Here is a 21,080-nt window from a genome sequence, read left to right as displayed (position 1 = left end):
ATAAACAACATTGTTTTAGGACTGTAATCTGAATTATTCTTATTAAATAGTGAACTATCCAATTTAGATTCATTTGCTATGACAGCTTTTGATAAACCTGTGAAGTGCAACTTTTGGCAACATGAATTCAGTAAGAATTACCATTCTGGTTAAAATACAACATAATTTCAACAGATCACCCTTATTCAATTTTCAGATAATCTTATAACCACAGCTACTAAACAACATTCTAAGCACACAGGAACATTTGTTTCTATATTGTCTTCTCTGCACTTATACAAATAGAACTCCCACTTTATTTATTGCACTTATCTCACCTTTCTCCCAAAATGGGATCCAAGGTGGTTTACAAAGTCTTTTACAGAGTTTAATCTCATTTGTGCAACATTCGTAAATCTGTGGAAACACTGCACCCACCAGAAATGGACAGTTTGAATATACAATATAGATCAAGCGTATACAACAGGTTAATTTTGCAGGCTGATGCAGCTAAGAAAATAGTTTGATGTGATTCTGAGTTAATTGTACAACTGATAAACTGAACCATTTCCCTTCCTCAGGTATTTGTACAGTTGCAAAGACATTGTATTACGAAGAAATACAGCAGGAAGTCTTGGCTTCAGTATTGTGGGAGGTTATGAAGAAAACAGTGGGAACAGGCCATTTTTTATCAAATCAATTGTTGCAGGGACACCAGCATATAATGATGGAAGAATAAGGTAATGACATTTCATGGCTTGTACATTTATCCTTTGCATCCAACACAGAAAGATGCCTTAATATTGATCCATCAAGTGGGCTATTTTCTCCATGATTTTGGATAATAATCTCTTCTAGTCATAACTTGAATTCTATGGGTATGAACCTGGAACAATTTTTTACACAAAGTGTGTGTTGGTGTAATTTGCTTTATGCTTTGGAAGGCAACCAGATGTCCTTGGTCAATATTGGCTTGGCTGAACTGAACACCTGAGCTCAGAATGCCCCAATGACATGTACTTTATATGTAGAGAAGATGGCCTTCCAACTAGTATAGTAGAATGCTCAAGTATGAGTGGGATGAAGTCCTCCCCCCCACCAAATGGTGACTATGTGCTTTCATGGATACATTGTCAGTTCATGAGAACTACATGTCCCTGAAACAATCACTAGAATGCCCAATCTGACTTCTTGTAGTTCTAGCCAATTTATGGTATGTGTAAGATCATCTGGTTTTCACCTGCCCTAGGCTAGATTTGGTCTGCAGTGGTGTCAGTCATATGAGCTGGTGTCTTTCATTACATGAACACATCTCCCTGTGGAAACTTCTCTTTGAATTGGCTTCAGATGTGGGTAATCTTATCGTGTACTTTGCTGGTGATGTACGACTGGTGAGGGAGAAGGAGACACTGAAGTGGTCTCAAAAGGATGCAGTGCCCAAGGTAACAGTATACAGTAAAAATGAAAAGTTCTTGAAGATGTGCCAGGCATAAGATGTCCGATTGTAGTGAAGACACCACAGCAGTGATGGTCTCTGATGGCTTCAACTCTAGTAAGAGACACACACTGGCTTCATGTTATTGACAGCACCAAACTGTTCAATCCGTCAAGACAGAATAAGGTAGCTCTTCCCAAGACTGACCTGAAAATCTTAAGAGGGAGTCCCTTTTCCCGTTGGGAGGGAATAGAGCAGGTAATCAAATAGTTGGTAGCCACGCAGGTGCAACAACTTTTCCACACTTTAAAGCATCTTGTCTTCCGTGTGGGTATGGCAGATATGCTGATCCTGAGGGTGTGGCAGCTAACAGTAGCAGCTTGTGAAATAAGGGCCCTCAGCCATGTAGCAAACTCCAGATGGAGCAACTGTTTCCCCTTCCCTCAATGACAAGTACTAGCTGTCACCCCTAGATACTCTGCCACCTCTTTTCTGGGATTATATTTCAGGCCAGGTATCTTGGGATGCAGTGCCTCAGCAGTGAAAACGCCGATTGTTAACTGCAAGATTGGCAGGTCGGCAATTCAAGAATGTGCCATGTGATGGGATGAGCTCCTGTCACTAGTCCTAGCTTTTGCCAACCTAGCAGTTCAAAAGCATGTAAATAGGTACCACTTTGTTGGGAAGGTAACAGCATTTTGTGCAGTCATGCTGGTCTTTGACAACACTGGCTCTTAGTAATGGAGGTGAGCACTGTCTCCTACAGTCGGACACGACTAGACAACCTTGTCAAAGGGGAAACCTTTACATTTACGATTTATCAACAGTGCAAGGAAGCAGCAACATAAAGGGATCTACCTGATTCGTTGCTGATTCTGTTACAGACTAGCTTAGCTTTGCTGGGGTGCAGAGAGACTGGAGAAGAGAGTCAGCCTGGGATGAACGAGAGACATCCTCAGTCAAACATGCCTCCATGAGTGGAAGAAAAGGTTAGGGTTGCTCCAGGAAGGTCTATACCATTCATGCCTATCAGTGCAAATATGAAAAATAACCCATGTAAGTTGTATTCCCTCCTTCACTGCTGGGGAAAATGGGTTTTACCTTTTAAATCCTAACAAATTACTATCAAGCTGAGGAGTACCTATCTCACTACTTAGTTGTCAATTTGGTACAATCTAGAGAAGCTCTCCTGTTAGAACTAACGCTAGCTTGACAGGCATATGAGAAGGGGAAGACACTGTTGTTCTAGAACCATGGAATACACTTTTTTGGAAATACAACAGGCCTGCTTTTGTTGCTTTGAAGACATAAAACGTATTTTAAAATTTGGTCTTCTATAAGCTTTAGTTATCAGCATTTATGCCAGTGTAAATCACTAAAAGGATTCTGCCTACACAGTTATTTTTGTGTGTGTAATGGATGAATTCCAGACAGCGCATATACACAGTTGTACACGTATATGGACATGATCACATAAAACATTTTACAGCATGGTGAATATTATGTCTCCAACCCAGTCATTCCACTCCACAATCTTTTATTATTCTAGCTGGTTATAGATTTTGAACTCCAATTGTATACTTCTAATCCTTCTGCTGAAACAAGAATTTCCAATTACCTCTGCAAGGGGACCACTTACAACCGTAACCAAGATCAGACTTACTGGTTTCCCCTTCTAGTAAAGGGTTACACTTTTAACAGCTAAACCAGGAAGCAGCATATTTATCTTAGTTTGCCTTCAGAATGCTGAAGCAAGGGAGGAAGCAAAAAGTTAGGTTCCAGTTTTAAACCAGTGCAATAAAACTTGTCACAGAACCTATACGAAAGACACACAGCAAAATCCTAAATATTTGGAATTCCTGGGTAAAGAAAAAAATGACAACTTGAGAATTCGGAGTCTAAATAAAAAAATCAGATGGCTTGCAAATTATGGCTAAATTCCATTATGGAATTTCCTTAATAAATATTTGAGAACTCTGTAATAGAAGTCTTTTAATTTTTGCACATCAAACTGATATTAATAAGAAATTAGGAAAATTACATGGGTACATTTTCTACAAAGATTACACCAGAGGCATGTCCGATACATGGTCTGGTTCTTAAAACAGGTATTGCAAACATAACTATCACATTAATGAATTTCTTATTTGTTCCTAAAGGTGTTTTTTGTTGTTGTTTTTTTAAACTTAAAATATGAAGGAACTACAGAATGGTTTATTCTGGATTCTGTAGGACAATACTGAAGATTAACAAGAGAAATGTTTTGCTTTGTTTATGGAAAATTCCTGTCTTGAATTTGTTGAACCACCAGTAACATGTATATTCTTTTATTCTTCCAGGTGTGGTGACATCCTTCTTGCAGTTAATGGCAGAAACATCTCAGGAATGGTGCATGCCTGTTTGGCAAGGATGCTAAAAGAACTTAAGGGGAAAATTACTCTTACCATTGTATCCTGGCCTGGTACTTTTTTATGAAGATGCATTTCAACTGGAGAACAAGAAATCACTTCACACAAAATCTGCCACCTAATAAGGATGTCCGTTTACTTCACTTTCTGTTCAGCCATTTGCTTGTTAAAGAAAAAGGTGTGAAGTATAAATGTGTATAACACAAACAGAATACTTATGAAAAAGAATAATCTTTGGTGTGTCAGAGAAAAACATGCACTTTTTAAATATGGAAATCTACTGAGATCTTAAGTCAGGGTACACATGCTGCTCTTTGTCTCATGTTTGTATTTTTATATTCTATCAAAGCAGGAGCAGTAGTATGTTCCACCTAGTATTTGTTTTTGTTTTTTAAAAGGAAACAACTTTAATACCCAATCTGAAGTTGTCCCTCAAAACTCTTGAATAACTATTGTAATACTTTTCAAACTATAATGTTGACAGCACTTATTCACAACATAGAAAGAAGTTTGATGATTACATGAAATCCCCTTTTTGTGGTCAGTATGAAGCAAGTATTTCTTAAATACCTTGTTTTCTAGTGTGTAAAAACTGTGAATGAAATTTCATTTCTACTGTCAAAATATTGTAACTGTAATTTGTAATGCCAGGTTATTTTCATTAAAAAAGCACAAAAATACATATTTCTCCCACGTGCTTCTAACTAATGGCAGGATCTATTTCATAACAGTTCTGCCTACTTTACTCAGTTTTGCTCATCTTGTTCTTTGTTGGGGCAGTTCTGAACTAGCATGCTAATGTCAGGAAGCCTCAGCTGTAGTAAACTGCTGGTGGAGGCAGAAAAAGGAAGAGGTTTCTGTGCTGAGATCTAGGCAGCCAAGCAGGGTAAATACTACAAGGCTAGATGCCTTCCAGAGATCCATGTAAGCAGAGAAACATAACAGACAGACACCCACCCACACAGGCAACTGCAGCACCACATGCCCCAAACTTATAAACCCAAATGTACAAAAGAAGGAAACAGGCTTAGAGATTATATAAGTTTTGTTTTTGTTCCGCTGAATGAGAAACTACATGAAAAGTATATATCTGAAGAACCAAACAAAATGCTGGTCCTATTTCTTCTACAATCTAGATTTTCTCAGTCTCTATGTTGATCACATGGGATTCCTCCAATTTGTGGTGTAATCAGTTTCCTTATTATTTAGAAAGATTCTGCACACTGCACACTGATGAAGCCTGAGTAAACTGTGCGTAGGATCTCAACCAAGCACAGCCTCCATGTATACTTTTCACGCTATACAATATTCCATGTATGAATATAGTCTGCTCTCCACATGTACCTTTACATTTCTAGATGTATAAACAAGACAAAATAATGTGCTTTAACATGAAAAATTCACTCTTTTTATTTTCAAAAATCCAAATTAAACTTATGTTTTTGTACTAACAGAACAAGATTAAGAGCAATGTTTTTAAGACCCAGAAAAATAATTAGATTTAGAGCAATCTATTTCTGGCACTAATATAAGCAAGTAGGCAAAGATCACATGCCTATTCTGCTGGGGCAGCTTCAGTGTTTTCCTGTTCGGGGGCAGGTTCACCACCACCTGTTTCTTTTCCTTCTTTGCTCTTTTTTGATTTTTTATGTTTGTGCCTCCTGTGGCTGTCTCCCTCTTCACTGTCGTGGCGACGCCTGCTGTTACTAAGAGAAAGCAAAAAACAACCACAAAATGCTATTAAAATTGCATCAAATCTAGTGCCAGCCTGCTATTTCTCAAACTTCTGATGTCACAAAGCTAATTATTTAGAACATGAGCAGTGTCATCACACAAATTAAAACCAGGAGACTGAAGAAAAACACTGTATTAAATTTCATTACGATTCCATCTGTTAATATTTACTTTAGCACAGGGATTCATAGCTTGTTTAGCACCTAGGACTGGTCTCAAAATATGTACCATCATGACATCAAATTAATTTATACAAAGATGAAATAGAGTTATTCTAACAAAGAAAGCTGATATTCTTAACAAGATTCTATCCTGATTTATGGTAAAGGGCAGCCATTAAATAGATTTACTGAGTGCTTTTCAAACTTTTCAGCACAGATGGCTATTTCTTATTTTACCATATTTATTTGTTCCAAGAGCCAAATAGCTGTCTTGGTTGCTCTACAATGATCAAGAGGAACCAGTAATATAATTATGGTTTCATTTTCACATGGGACTCACCAATTCAGTTGGTTGAGCCAGTGTTAAAGACTGGCATTATCAGGCAGCTGCTAGGCCGTGATATCTTAGGAGAACCCACCAACTGTAGATGAGTAGCTGCTGCAACTATTAGCAGGACAGACCTCTTCCTCTACCTGTCACTATCTAAGATGGCAGCAAAATCACCCAGCATCTAAAATGGAGAGGACGAAGCCACAGCCATACATACTCATACTTCTAGCAGCATGGATGACTGGGCCCTGCTCCTTGAAGCAGTCTGCTCTGCTTACTCTGCTTAGATACGTGAGCATGGGGGCAGCTGTGAAGAGGAAGAAGCTATGACACCTGCTCACCCTCCTACATCTGCTTATCCTCTTCCTCAGAGCAGCGCAATAGGTACAATTTCAACAACCAAAGAGAGGTTATCACTGCTCCTCAACAGCCTGCCAGAGGTTTTCATTAACTTTCAGAGGATCAATTAAAATTTTTAACTGGTGGAAAAATCCATTTCAGTTTGCCTTTGATTAAAACTCTGTTTATAAATTGATGATATGAAGAAAGGGCTAATGCTCTGCTACCCTACCCTGTGTTCAGATGTTAAATACCAGCAACTCAGAAGACGTACATGGAAAGCCAATATTACTCCTAATACTTCAATTAAACCTCATCTGCCCCATAAACATAAAATCAACAAGCCAACCTTCGTGATGACTTGTGTCTTGTCTCTTCCTTTTCTCGATGTCTCCTTTCTCGGTGCCGCTCTTCTTTCTCTCTGCTTGTTCTATGCCGCTCATAGCCTCTATCTGCATATTCTCTGTACCTATATCGCTCTTCATCACTGACCAAAACAAAATCAAACACTTCCAGTAAGCAAGCAAATGGAAAAGCACCCCTGGAAAAGCACCCCTGGTCTCTTCCATACATATTAAAAATATTGTGAGATGGTCAGAGGCAGAACCCTATGACTTTCTACATCTATGAAAATATAATTCTGAAGGATTACTCCTTAAATTCTACTTCAGTGGGAATATGTAATATAAGATATCACTGTTTACAGTCACAACAATGGGTAACATCTTCAGTCACAAGAAACAAATCAGAACAACATTAGAATTAGAGTTCAATAAAAGGAATACTATGGTGTTGTCATTAATGGTTATACAACTGAAGAGTAGGTCAAGCAGCTCTTGTGTGTTTGTATGTGCCTTCAATTGCCACATGCAACTTACGACAGCCACATGAATTTCATAGGGTTTTCTTAGGCAAGAAATAATTCAGAGGTGGTCTAGCCAGTTCCTTCCTCTGAAACAAAGTGTACAGCACCTAATATTTGTTGGTGGTCTCTCATCCAAGTACTAACCAGAGCTGACCCTGGGATCTGATGCTTTTAGGGTATTTAGGTTCTGAAACAGTTTTTGTAAGCAGAAAACATTTATGGACCTCCTTGAAAATGTCTGGGACCTGGAGTATAAAACATATTGGTAAGCTATTAATGTACCTCAGAAAAATAAAGGGAAGACAATAAACATGATCTCTAAGTAAAATATAAGGCAAGAAAAGCTGCTCATAACTTATGGGGCAAAAACTAGCCCATCAACTTACAATTACTTTTGCAATAATAACTCAAAATGTTACATGTATGATTAATAGAAAAATATTGGTATTATGGATTCTCTGCCCAATATTTATGTTTATGGTGTGAACAGAACAGAGAGGGGGGCTTCCTACACATCAGAATTCCAATGGCATAGAATTCTGTCTTGCATGGAGACTTTACAAATCAATACTGTATATAAAACCTACCCCAGACACTCACATTATATATGCAGGTATAATGGGCATGACTTCATTATGTGTATTGTTGCAGAAAGATGGGTGTGCTTAGTGCAGTCCAGTTAGCAAGTTGAAGTTATAAGTTTTTAGTAATGTGAGAGGAGCTACAGATGCATCACTGGTAAGGGTTAAACCACCAACAGAAAACCCATGGCTTTCCAGCTGTTGAAATGCAGTTCCCTTTATCACTGATCAATGGGCATGCAGGCTGTATGGAGTAGGAGGGGTGTTGGTGTTTTAAATCTTCTGGCAGCCCACAGTACTCTATTTCTGGTTCAAACCAATGACCTGCATATTGGCTATAAGGGATGCATTCTGTTTCTGCTCTTTGGCAAACTTTCAAAGAGCAACTTCATCTTGCACATGAGCATGAAAACCACTGCAGCTAAGGTTTAGACTCCTAACCTGCCCGTTACTTCATTTTAAGGAAAAGGCTGATTCCTCTGTCATGTAGAAAAATACTTTTGAAAGTCCAGTTTGAAAAGTAGATGGCCATGTTATGCAAACAGTTTCTTTTAAAGGACAAGGTAAATACACTGTGGTCATAAACTTGTTCCACATTTTTTCACATCTTTGCCTTTATTTCTATACCAAGCAGATTGTAGGCTACTATTACATTTTCTGTGCATGTACAGTCTATAGAACTAGATATAAAAATCTACAGGTTTGCAGGACAAATATAGAAAAGTATGCTATTAAGCCAGGAATATGCCATGCTGTAGATGTGGGACTACAACAACCATAAATCCTTACCATGCGCTGTGCTGGCTAAGACTGCTGACACTTACAGTACAACTATCTCTGGGAGGGCAACACATTCCCAAAAATCTTGCATTAAACCTCAAAGAAACCACCATACTACAGTATACCTCTTATATTTCATAGGCAAAATCACTTGCCAGGGATGCATTTACAGACTTCTAGCATGTGCACTCATTAGTTCCCAAACTAACTAGAATAGTAAGAATCTCATCCATAGTTTTTCTGAGGGAAACCATTTCTAAAGAGCATGCATAGTTATAGTCCTTGCAGAAAATTTCTTCTACAGATAACTTGTAAAGCTTGTTCTTACTCTGCCAAGTGTTAAATTATTTTAATATTTTATATGAAAGGAAGGGATAAGCCAATTACAAATCACTCTTAAGTTACATGAGATCAGGCTGGCCAACTAGCTAGTTTAATTTGAACTAAAAATGGTTCTGAACTATTGCAATGAAGTACAGAAACCAATTTAGTGCATATGATGGCAAATCCATGTTAGGGCATTAGGATGTCCGTGGCTCTAAAAAGCACAGAAAATACAAATCCCACTGGCTACTTTGAAATATGGCATCATTTTGAGGACTGCATTAGAAATGTGAAAAACAGATGCTACATTTCATGCTTTAGACTTTAACCATGAATGTTAACTCTGCAAAAGCAAACAGTCTCTTGGTATCCCGTTGTTATGGTACCCACAAAGGAGTCTTTGCATGAAGTTGCATTTTTTAAAACTTGATTGATCAAAAATGTGTTTTCATAAGCCACTGGACAATTATTAAAACTAAAATGATTAAATGGTGAAACAATATTTGTTCTAGAATGTCATGTCTGAATAATATGTAATTCACGAACTCCCACTTTCTATGTTACTCTCCTAATCAAGTTTTTATTAGGCTAAGGACCTCCTGGTTTCTCACACAGCCATGTGGCAGCAGCTTTACTGCAGATGTCAAATAATTCAGTCACATAGCCCTCTTTCCTCCCCAACCCTCACTGATAGGTCTGGCAGCAACACAGAGACTTTTTTAGGCCTGGAAATCATTAAGGATCATTTCAAGCACCCTTGAATGACCAGACTTTTTCTGGCCTTCAATCAAGCTCCCTAAGAAACAGATGTTAAATTGATCCTAACATCTAAGACACTGACCCTACAATTTGTAACACAAAACATACACTAACTATAGAAGATCACCACAAAAAAACTGTGTATGGACAAAAATAAGAACTATACTACCTTAATGCCTAAATTTAACTCCATGCTACAATTATGCTTGTAAAGCTATTAACACCCACCCACCCTCAAACATGGTTAACCAAGGTAACAGTGACTTTGTTATGACCTTCCTGAACTACGAAAAGAAAATACAGTATTTAAACTCTTTTTAACAGCTAATGAATAGAACATGTTGAAGCTGGAGTTTGAAAGAAAATGATTACCAGCAGTGTTAAGATATTTGCAAGTTAGAAACACACATCAATCTCTGAGAAAAATAAATAGAAAGCTTATCTGCATATGCAAGGGGGAATGTTAAAATTTAACACAAGAAAGCATTCCTAAGTCCTGCTTAACAGGATAAAGACTGGAATGTGAATCTACTAGCAAGCATTTAACAACAAGCAGAACTCTTACTATAGTTTTTTTGTGGGTTTTTCGGGCCATGTGGCCATGTTCTAGAAGAGTTTCTTAGTCCGAAAACCCCCAAAAACTATGGATGCTGGCCATGAAAGCCTTCGACTTCACATTTGAACTCTTACTCCTTATCCCTACACAGGAAAACCAACTGCATGTTTGAAAATTCACCCTGGAAGATAATGTCTAAAGTCTAGACCAGTGGTCTCCAAACTTTTTTGGGCTACCGCCCCTTTCCTTTTGGGCAGTAACCCTAGCGCTCCATATGTATATTTTTTGATATTAGGTCTACTATTCTCTGTGTAGTCATGCTGGCCACAGAACCATGGAATTATCTCTGACAATACTGGCTCTCTTGGCTTAGTAATGGAGATAAGTACTGTCTCCAAAGAAGGGCAAGATTAGACAACCGTGTCAAGGGAAAACCTTTACTTTTACCTCTTCTACTGCAAATTCAAAACAACCAATCTTGGTTGCTGCTCCTTTCGCACGCAGTCACCTTGAGAACAGCAACCAAAGATGCTTCTTTCTTATGCCAGGCAAGAGGCTTCTTGGTTGCTGTTTAGACCATGTCATTGTGGGAGCAGCAACTGAGCAGCGACTGAGAAGCCTCTCACTCATGCTAGCCTTGCAGCAAAGGCCAGTGAGGACAAGAGGCCTAATGATCAGGCAGCTACTCAGTTGCTGCTCCCAGGGTGACTAGGTGCAAGGGAGAACCTTCTCCCTAGAGAAGAGGAACTCTCAAGCACAGATTATCTTTCCCCAGAGACATGTCTTCTCCACACATCTTCAAGTGTCCACTCTCCCACAAAAAAATTGTTTCTTCTGCTACGTCTTCTCTCAGCCTGTCTGATGAAAGAAAGCAGGAGCAGCAGTGCAACTCCAACCTGCTAGCCAAGTCCTAGCACAGCTCACAAAGCTTAAGAAGGGCCCCAAATTTGAAAGCTCCTTTTTGCCACCACTTCTCCACCATCACCATGTGCTGTAACTCTCTGTTCCAGTCTGTCCCAAAATGGTGCTGCTCTGAGCCACTCAAGTGATGCCCTGTGTGCAAGCCTTTCATAAGTTTTCCAACTGCCACTACTAGCTCAAGACACTGGTAAGGGAGTGAACTCACATGGCCAGGCAAAGAGAGGTAGACACTTCCAAATAAAATGATCAGCAAGGCTGTGTGGTGATTTTTCTGGGGACCCTGAAAAAAGGTTTAATGTAATCCTCATCCCCACCATGGTCCTAAAGACCACTGATTTCCCTTGTCTTTCCTGCACACCAAAACTTTGACTGAAGGTCCCCGCCGCCCCGTTTCCCCCTCACCTACTGCCCCCTTTTTACCTCGCCACCCCTCTGGATCCTTCCACCACCCCCAGGAGGGCGTACTGCCCACTTTGGGAATCGTTGGTCTACAAGATTTTGTGAAAAGACTTTGCAAGGAAGCAGTAAAGAACACTGCATACACACACCTCAATAAATAAGTGTTCCACACTGCACTACGTACTCCTATTGAAGCTACGGAATTGCAATTATGGCTCAACAAGCAGCACTGGTTAAATCCAGACAATGGAGGATAACCAGTAAAAAAAAATTCCCAGACACACAGATGCAGCAACACAACCCTCTAGATCATGCTCAGGCACTAAATGAGTAGCCAACCACTACAGTTCAACATGTACCAAACTGAGAGTCTTTCACTATGACACTGACTTAACAAACTAGCAGAAGCTAAGCTCCAATATGAATTATAACATAAATATGGCTTTCTGTTTCACTTTAACTTAAATAGTAAATGTAGTGCCTTAATGGAGCAAAAACTAAATAACTTTAATAACAACATGAGGGTAAATACAGATATAATCACCATTTTATTCTGAAATTGTTTTTTTAAAAAGACAAACTTTAAAAACTACTTACTCTCAAACAAATTATAACACAAAAGCAGTAGGAATTACAACTATTTTAGACTGGGCAGGGCCTCAAGCCCACCAGGCCCATCTATGCATATTTTGAAAAGCAACTAGCATGGAACAATCTCTTCCTGTCAATTAACAAAGACAACCATTATCTTAGCAGAAGTTGCCTGTAGTATGTTTTAGACATACTATTTACTTTTGCACTTTTGAATTGCAGTTGAAAAAACTGTTTATGCCTCCAACAAAAGAAAAAAAAAGGACCCAACCCTGTCTCTTAAGAATATTCAGCTGAAGTACAAGTCTTAAGTGTGCTTCTAGTACAGGTACTGGACAAACACAGTGCAGCATTAGAATTAGCACTTCATACTCACCTGTTGAACACACTAGGAGTTGGGCTGTGATCACGCTCTCGCTCCCTTTCGCGAGTACGCTCTCGTTCCCTGTCACGATCACGGTCCCTTTCTCGATCTCGATCTCTCTCCCTTTCTCGATCTTTATCTCTTCTTGAATAATAATCCCACTGTTTGCTTGTATCCATGAGACTTGACCATGATGGGGCAGAACCTGTAAGGTGCGGAAAGGTGACTAAAGAAAAAAATGCTAGCATTAGAAAGCAAAAAAGCTAGAAACATTTGAAAAGTGTAGCTTGAATCACACTTGAAATAAATGAAATCCCATTTTACAAGATCAGTGGAAACCGAAAGCGCAACGTGAATAATGCTTGGTACTTTATCTGTACATTACTTTCCAGTTGTTAAGTCTGAAGTTAGTTTCAAGTAAATCAGGTAGTCTAAATAATGAAATTTCAAGAATCAAATATTTATTTAGCAGTATTTCTACTGACAGTGATAAATACAAATGTATTAACAAAACAGTTGCAGTTCATTATTTTATGTTTCATTTACAAGATGAATTCTTATACTAGTTTTTGCTTGTACTTTTAATCTTTTAAAAACGATCTCTATTTCTTTAAATACTGTTATTCCAGAAACTAAGGCCCCATTCACACTACACCAGTCTGGAAACAAGTTTAAAGTGGGGGGAGCATTCATACTTGTGACAAATGTCTCCGATGCAATTTGTGGGAGGGGAACAAAACCCACTTAAACTGGTGCTTTTCAATCTTAGGCATTTACAGTTTCTTTTCAAAAGCACCTGTTTCTTTGAGGGAGCTGCCAATGGGAACACGCTACTAATCCCATTCGGAGCATCCTCCTTGGTCCTCCCTCCTCTTCCTCTCCCTTGCTGCTGCTGCATCCTCCAACACCCTCATTCATCCTCGTTCCTCTTCCACCTTCTATCATTCTATGATTCCCCTGATGCTGCTGCGTCTTCCAATGTATTCTTTCGTCCTCCCTCCTCTTCCTCCTCCCTCTTCTTCCTGTCCACTGCTGCTGCCGCATTTTCCAACATCCTTCTTTGTCCTCCTAAGTCGAACCTGAGCCCCTGGCAAGTATTCAACTCACATCATTATGGTTTGTGAGTGAGTGGCTGCAGTACAGCCATTTAACCATTGTGCCATCAGATAAGGAGCTACGGCTTGCCAGCCCATCTTCCCAGGGATATAAATTTCTGAATATCAGAAATTTATAATTTTCAGTCTGCAACTCTTATACCACCGAAAGCCTTGTTCATTTACTGGAGTACTGCAGACGTTCACAACAGCTGACACTGTAAGGGACAAGGAGGGGAGCAAGTATAAAGTATACTATAAGTAGAGTGTTTAAAAGGGTGGAGCAGAGAAGAAAGAAAAAAAACAACACAAAAATGGTGTAAAAACAACAGATCAAAAAGACAAATGGGTAGGGGGGGAGACTGTTTCTGTTCTCCAGTCATAATCCATCATTCAAACCACTACACCACACTGGCTTTTACAATGGACTAAATCCAATAAACCTGAAAAGGAGAGTACTGTAGTGCAACATCTTATCATGGGACTTACAACATGTTTCTATCCGTCTGAAAGAAGAACTAGATTATGCCATAAATCACAATATAAGACAACAGTGATGTATTCAAGCTTTTTACTCCAAGCCCCAAGTCAAATTTCAAGTCTCTACCTTCAAGTCTCAAGTCCTTGTAAAATATAGTACTTTCAAGTCAAATCTCATGTTGAGTCTCAAGTCTGGGAGCCAACATCTAACAGAAAAAATAAGTCTGAGAGCCAACATTTAACAGAAAAAATGAGGTGGCGTGTGTTTCTCACAGGGGAACAGCAAATGCATTGAGGCAGGGGTTCAGGTTTGTTCTGAAGCCTGCCTCCACTGCCATAAAAGATGTCTCTTCTAAAGCTTCCACCTCAGTTCCCTTGCCTGATGCATTACAAGCGACCCTCCATATCCACAGATTCAACCATCTATGACTTGAGAATATTAACACACACACACACACACACACACACACACACACACACACACACACCAGAATGGAAATCTTTCAGATTTTTGTATCTACAGGAAGTCCTAAAACCAAATCCCAGAAGATACCAAGGCCCCAATGTATTAATTGCACTTCTATGATTCTAAAATAGCTCCCTCTCTTCTGCCCTCACTTCTCCATATCTTCAATCTCTCTCTCTCTACAGGCTCCTTCCCTTCAGACTTCAAACATGCTCTCATTTCCCCAATTCTGAAAAAACCTTCTCTTGACCCCTCCTCTTTGTCTAGCTATCGTCTGATTTCTCTTCTTCCCTTTCTTTCTAAGGTTTTGGAATGGGTTGTTTATTCTTGCTGTCTTGAGTTTCTTGAAGCCAACTCCATTCTCGATCCCTTTCAGTCTGGTTTCCGCCCACGGCATTCTACAGAGACAGCTCTCACTAAGATCTCAAATGACCTTTTACGGGCCAAGGCTAATGGCCTTCACTCTGTTGTCATCCTTCTTGATTTGTCTGCAGCCTTTGACACCGTTGATCACTGTCTCCTAATTGACATACTCTCTGACCTTGGGTTCTCAGACTCTGTTCTCGACTGGTTTAGATCTTGCTTGTCTGGCAGATCTTTTGCAGTGGTCAAAGGCGGTCAGACTTCATCTCCTGTTCCCTTATCTGTTGGAGTGCCCCAGGGCTCTGTTCTGGGTTCCCTTCTGTTTTCTCTCTACACACTGTCCTTAGGTAAACTCATTAGCTCTTTTGGTTTTTCCTACCATCTGTATGCCGATGACACCCAGTTGTATCTTTCCACCCCTGACCTTTCTCCACGGCTTGAACAGCAAGTTTTGTCTTGTCTCACAGCTGTCTCGCAGTGGATGCGCCATCAGCGTTTGAAGCTCAACATGTCCAAGACGGAGCTTCTTGTCTTTCCTCCTAAGTCCACCCTTCAACACTCCTTTTCGGTCTCTGTGGACAACATTTCTATTCAACCAGTCCAGCAAGCCCACAGTCTTGGTTTTATCTTTGACTCTTCTCTGTCGTGTATCCCTCAGATCCAGACCACAGACAAGGCTTGTAGATTCTTTTTGTACAATATTGCCAAAATCCGACCATATCTTTCCACCTCTACTGCCAAGATTCTGGTCCATGCCCTAGTGGTCTCACGACTTGATTAATGTAACGTCCTCCTGGCTGGGCTTCCTCTTTCTCACCTCCATCCTTTAATTTCTGTCCAGCATTCAGCTGCTCGCATTATCACATCCGCCCACTGCTCTGACCACACCTCTCCTGTGTTGGCATCCCTTCACTGGCTCCCTCTCCCTTTCCGCACTCAGTACAAGCTCCTGCTGTCAACGTTTAAAGCCCTCCATGGGCTAGCTCTTTCTTACTTATCAGACCTTATTTCTCCTCACCTTCCCACTAGGGCCCTCCATTCTGGTAGTCAAGGTCTGCTGTCCCAGACCAGGATTTCCTCTGCCCCATCTCGGATTCACCCCTTTTCACTTGTTGCCCCTCACTCCTGGAACCTTCTTCCCCCAAGAGCAAGAGCCATCACTTCTTTAACCAGCTTCAAAACGGAGTTGAAGACCATCCTGTTCAGAGAAGCTTTCCCAGGCATTGCATAATTGTCACTTGCTATTTGATATTCTTTTGTTGCCTGTTTTATTGAATCATTTCCTGTATTGCTATGTATTTTATATGTATTATCCTACTAGAGAGGCAGGCTAGCTCCATCAGGCCTCCCTGGAAGAAGATTAACCATCCATTAAGAAGCCAAGCCCGCCCTCCAGTCCATCTGCCTTGGTCCAGGCCTTGGAGGTAGAGAAGAACTGCTGGCCCTCATCCCCTTCCCCACCACCACACCCTTCTCCTTTTGTATCATGTCTTTTTAGATTGTAAGCCTGAGGGCAGGGAACTGTCTAATTATAAAGATTGTATGTACAGCGCTGTGTAAATTTACAGCGCTTTATAAATAAAGGTTAATAATAATAATAATAATAATAATAATAATAATAAATAGTGGCTGTAATACTGGATTGCAGTTAATATTAATATCTTCTGTTCTCTGTAAACAACTAATAAACAAATGTGTGATTAGGAGAGTTTGCAAGTGTCCCTATTTAAAACCAACCAATACAAAAGGGAAGGGTCCCAACTACAACTTTATTTGAGTTCTCATTTAAACCCATCTCCAGCAAGAACGTAATGGCAAAAACTGTTGGTAGGGAAACCATTTTTACGTTCACATTGTTTGAACAACACCTCAAAAGAAAATCTGTGGTATGCACATCTGAAACAGCACTCACAACGTGATTTAAAATGTCAATTTTATGCTTTGTTCACAAATATCCTTTTGAATAATTTCTGTGGATGACCTATTCTGAAACAATGACATCCATATGTACACTTCCAGTGGGATTGTTACAGAAACTTCTGCACTGAAAGAAAGCAAAATATTGCAACCAGCCCCTGTGTGTGCCTCATATTACAATCAAGATAGCAAGGAGAACTACATCACTTTCTAGTAGACTCACTGAACAACACTCACAGATTTTGGAGAAAGCCTTTCCAGACTGCTTTTAATTGAAGAAAGACATAATGTGTTGTTCGAGGACAGAAAGAACAAATAAGGAAGACCTCCTGAAACAGGCAAGACTGGGGAGACAGAATACTTGCGCTCACACATATTAATCAAGACATCTGCTTCCTATTAATAGAGTCATTTTGATCATCATCTGCTTTTTGTTATGTGAAGCAAAACTCTGGTTTGTTCATTCACAACCACATACCCACCCATTTTACTGTAGATTCACTCTTGCTGTTTGGACACCACACCCCCAGCATACTTTTAATCTTTTTATGAAATGGAGAAAGGACAAAATGGGCACTAAGCTAAGGTAACACAAGTGTACACCAATTGAAAAGGAATGCTGCCAGTAAAAAACAAATTTAAGACAAAAGTCTCCACATTTGGAATTAATTATTGCTTGTCCGCTTCTGAAGGACAAATAAAAAGCAGACTAAAATATGTTTGGTTGAGTATACTTTTTTTCTTTCCCTCCCAATTACTACAAAACTTAACTATTCAACTGAAAAAAAGGGAAGGTAGAATCGAACTGCATTTCAAATTGTTTTTGTGCACCATGGTCCACGAACTATTTATTTGCTTACCAGAAAGCTGCCAACAATTTATTTTCGAACAATGAGTAACTCTTACACAGTACTTTTCCTGGACAAGAAAACAACACTTCATATTAAAACAAAAGTTTGTTGCAGTCAAAGACCAGCAATGTAAGCACAGAAAAACTATACCTATAAGACCAAAGCAAATGATTCAATAGTGATCTGAAGACACTTACCACCACCATATGGAAATGCACGAGCTGAGCGGCTATCATAACCAGAGGAATGTCCACTGTTGGAAGAAAAAAATCAGGTCTTCATATTACAAAATCCAACTTTTTAACATCCCTTTAAGTTTGGTTGTTGAAACAGATATTTGTTACAGATCAGTCACTCCCATGATATGTTAAATCAACATGTGATACACACTGTTAAATGGTCTCAGACATGTTAGGCTCTAAGTAAAGTTATGATATTTTCCAAGTGACATTTTGGAGTGATAGTAATCTTTATCTGCTCCCTTGCACATGCTGCGTTTTCAGATCTGGTACAATAAAGGAGGGCAATTTTATCACCTGGATCACCTTGCTACACAAGGGTTTAAGCAGCTTTATTCAGCAATCTCTCTAACCCCAGACTACTGGAATATATACATATAGGGGAAAGAATGGGATCTGACTACCACAGCACAGTACCATTACCATTCCTGGAGCTGCAACATGGTGAGATTTCAGCTTCTTCTTCAGGAAGTAGGCTCTCTGCCTGACAGACAGTCTTAATTATCAAAGATTATACAAAAGTAGGAAAGGTTCTTCCCCAAAGATTGTCACTGTAAGGATGCAGGGACAGCAATGGGGCTGTGTGGGAGACAGAGGACAAATGGACTATTTCTAGTGCCCTTTTCATGCTGTAGTAATTGAGAAGGAGGGAGGGTGCAAATATACAAATGATTCATGAACAAGGTAAATCTGGCTTATTTCAAGATAGATAAAAATGCATATTGCACAGTTCTTAATTTCTCTGCAACACTTGTGGGGAATAAACCAGCTTTGTAAACTGCTTATTTTGCTAACTAGTGATGGCAAGTAATGAGTAGCTATGCCTGCACAGGAGACTACATGGGCTATTTTGCTCCATAGTGCCTTTAAATCAGAAGTTAGAATCACATGGTCTTCAAGGGTTACAACTCCTCACTATTGGATAACAACACCTGGAGGTCCACAAGATGACCACCTCTGCTTTAAACAATCTTGTTTAAAACATATCGGTCTAATAACAATTAAATTCACACATATTTATTTGCCACAACAAAGTGAATTAATCTGATTTAGACTGTGATTGTGAAAAACAATAAGGAGAAAAGTCAGGACAGGCAGCATATTCATGCATGGTATCTGATGGCTTTCAGTTCAAGCAGGAGTAATTCAACTAACAAAAAAGCCTTTTGTGCAGATGTGTACTGTGACACCTGAACAGAGCGACCCGACTTGTTCCCTTTCCTAAAAGCCAGAGAAATAACACATGGTATATTTTGGGTTATTTTACCCCCTTGTCAGAAGATGAGAGAAAGCAAATTGTCACATTTTGGATTTAATACAGCACATAGTATCTCTGAGAAGAGGAATGGCAGGAATCCTGGACATGAACACTTCTGCTAGGTGAATATATGCTGGGTCTAACTTCTATCATATTAATCCTCGTATATTTCTAACCCTACCTCCTCTTTCACTTAAAATGGTAAAATACAGCTAGAAAAACAGCTGGTCACTATCTTTTCTAGCACTTCTGCCCATCAACCAAATAACAATTTCACTGCTAGGATGGAAAGAAAACACACAGTTATCTAGTTTCACCACCTCTGTGCTCTCCCAACACCTTCTTTTACTCCATCCAGTTCTACAACTTCTCTCTCCTAGCCCATGCAATGGCAAGAATAAGCATTCTTCTCAACTTCTAGTCATAGATTATTGGTATGGGCAAAGCAAGAGATACAACTACAGTAGGTCTATAGTTTTTTTGTGTGTGTGTTTTTGGGGTTATGTGGCCATGTTCTGGAAGAGTTCAATCCTGAGCATGGCCACATATCCTGAAAAACTCGCAAAAAACTATGGATGCCAGCCGTGAAAGCCTTCGACTTCACAAGTAGGTCTGTTTACAGACCCAATTTTACTCCAAGTTCAAAGAAGTGATCATCTTGCCTGAGATGTAAGAAAGTTATACTTACTTGATACACTCATCTTTCCTTTTCTGCCCACTGGCATGTATGGGATGCAATACATCAGAAATGCAGTGAAGAGATATACAGCTTTCCTCATATACATAAATGGCTAGGAAACGTAAACACCCAGAAGGAGTGCTCAATCTAACCAGGTCACAAATACTGTTCTTTTAGATGTCACTTTGGTACAACGTGGTTAAGGAAGGAAGGAATATTCATTCTTTTGAAAAATGTTTGAAAAAATGTTTTTCAAAAGTTGAAAAACCTTGATGAGAAGAATCATGGACTCGCGAGAATCTTGGCAGTTCAAGATTTATTCTATACAAAATTTGCATGTGATTGTTTTGTGCAGAAAACAGCATTTTCTGCATAGAAAATTGCTGTTTTCTGCACAAAACAACCACATGCAAACTTTACACAAAATAAGTCTCAAATTGCAAATAGTCTTTGAAAGCTGTATAGTTTTCAGACTTTCTCACAACAGGAAGAACATTATTGAAATTATTTGTTTGCTATGTTTAAGAAGATACTTTTTAGAATTTCATCACAAGCCTAGGGGTGAAACAGATCACCCCTTTGTGCCGCTGTCTGAGCAGCTTCAAAGCTTGGCATTTTGATGCCACACACTCTGAAACCGCCCAGAACCCAGCTTCTAACTGCCCAGCTGCCCTCATGTAGGCCGGCTTCCAGGTGACTTGGAGGCATAGCAGTTATACACTGCTAGCCCCCAACATGCCGGGAAGCCACTGCAGGGCCAGGGAAGAGCCGCTACAGGCGGTTTTTCCAGTTGAAAAATGAGCAGTTCGAAACTGCTCCTTTTTTGGCTGGCACCACAGCTGATTGGGGCTGCTGCATGCAGCTGCCACGGCCTCAATCTTTCTTTGGGTGAAGCGGCGTCATACCGCCCCACCTGAGCCTTCTTTTTTGGCCCCTAGCAAATTTCTCTTTTACTGCATATAACATCTGAAGAAGTCTTTTAGAAGAGAAGGAGACACTGTGTCAAGAAGTTGGTTTAGATCATCATTGCAAATTAGTTGGTAGAAGGTACAAGGAGAAACTCTAGTATACATGTGAAAGCTGAGATATGTATCTGAAGAAGTTGTCGAGAACACTTTCTGAAGCCATAGGAGTTTCTTTCTTTCCTTTTATTTTTACTATTAAATATAGCGAATTCAGAGATGATAGACAATTGCAATTTTAAAA

The 21,080-nt window shown here is 39.6% G+C and overlaps 2 protein-coding genes across 15 annotated transcripts in view; one reads left to right on the top strand and one right to left on the bottom strand.

Moving 5' to 3' along the window:
• Nucleotides 1–4,500, top strand: part of LNX1 (ligand of numb-protein X 1) — an 84,805-nt gene extending 80,305 nt beyond the window's left edge. For all 4 annotated transcript variants that reach the window (XM_042467542.1, XM_042467541.1, XM_042467539.1 and 1 more), the window contains exons 9-10: nt 561–719; nt 3,754–4,500. In XM_042467542.1, coding sequence (XP_042323476.1) covers nt 561–719; nt 3,754–3,889 — 295 coding nt within the window. In that variant the 3' untranslated portion in view covers nt 3,890–4,500. The remainder of the gene's footprint in view (nt 1–560; nt 720–3,753) is intronic.
• A 707-nt stretch (nt 4,501–5,207) lies between these two features.
• FIP1L1 (factor interacting with PAPOLA and CPSF1) overlaps nt 5,208–21,080 on the bottom strand; it is a 48,183-nt gene continuing 32,310 nt past the window's right edge. For 9 of the 11 annotated variants that reach the window (XM_042467543.1, XM_042467546.1, XM_042467551.1 and 6 more), the window contains 4 exons: nt 17,896–17,951; nt 12,540–12,753; nt 6,737–6,874; nt 5,208–5,528 (listed from right to left, as the gene is read on the bottom strand). In XM_042467543.1, coding sequence (XP_042323477.1) covers nt 5,378–5,528; nt 6,737–6,874; nt 12,540–12,753; nt 17,896–17,951 — 559 coding nt within the window. In that variant the 3' untranslated portion in view covers nt 5,208–5,377. The remainder of the gene's footprint in view (nt 5,529–6,736; nt 6,875–12,539; nt 12,754–17,895; nt 17,952–21,080) is intronic. The other 2 variants (XM_042467547.1, XM_042467545.1) reach the window with 1 other exon arrangement.

The sequence above is a fragment of the Sceloporus undulatus genome, chromosome 5, assembly GCF_019175285.1.
Source record: "Sceloporus undulatus isolate JIND9_A2432 ecotype Alabama chromosome 5, SceUnd_v1.1, whole genome shotgun sequence".
NCBI classification, from domain to species: domain Eukaryota; kingdom Metazoa; phylum Chordata; class Lepidosauria; order Squamata; family Phrynosomatidae; genus Sceloporus; species Sceloporus undulatus.
Note: the sequence above shows the minus strand (reverse complement) of the source record. Positions and strands in the feature narration are given on the sequence as shown.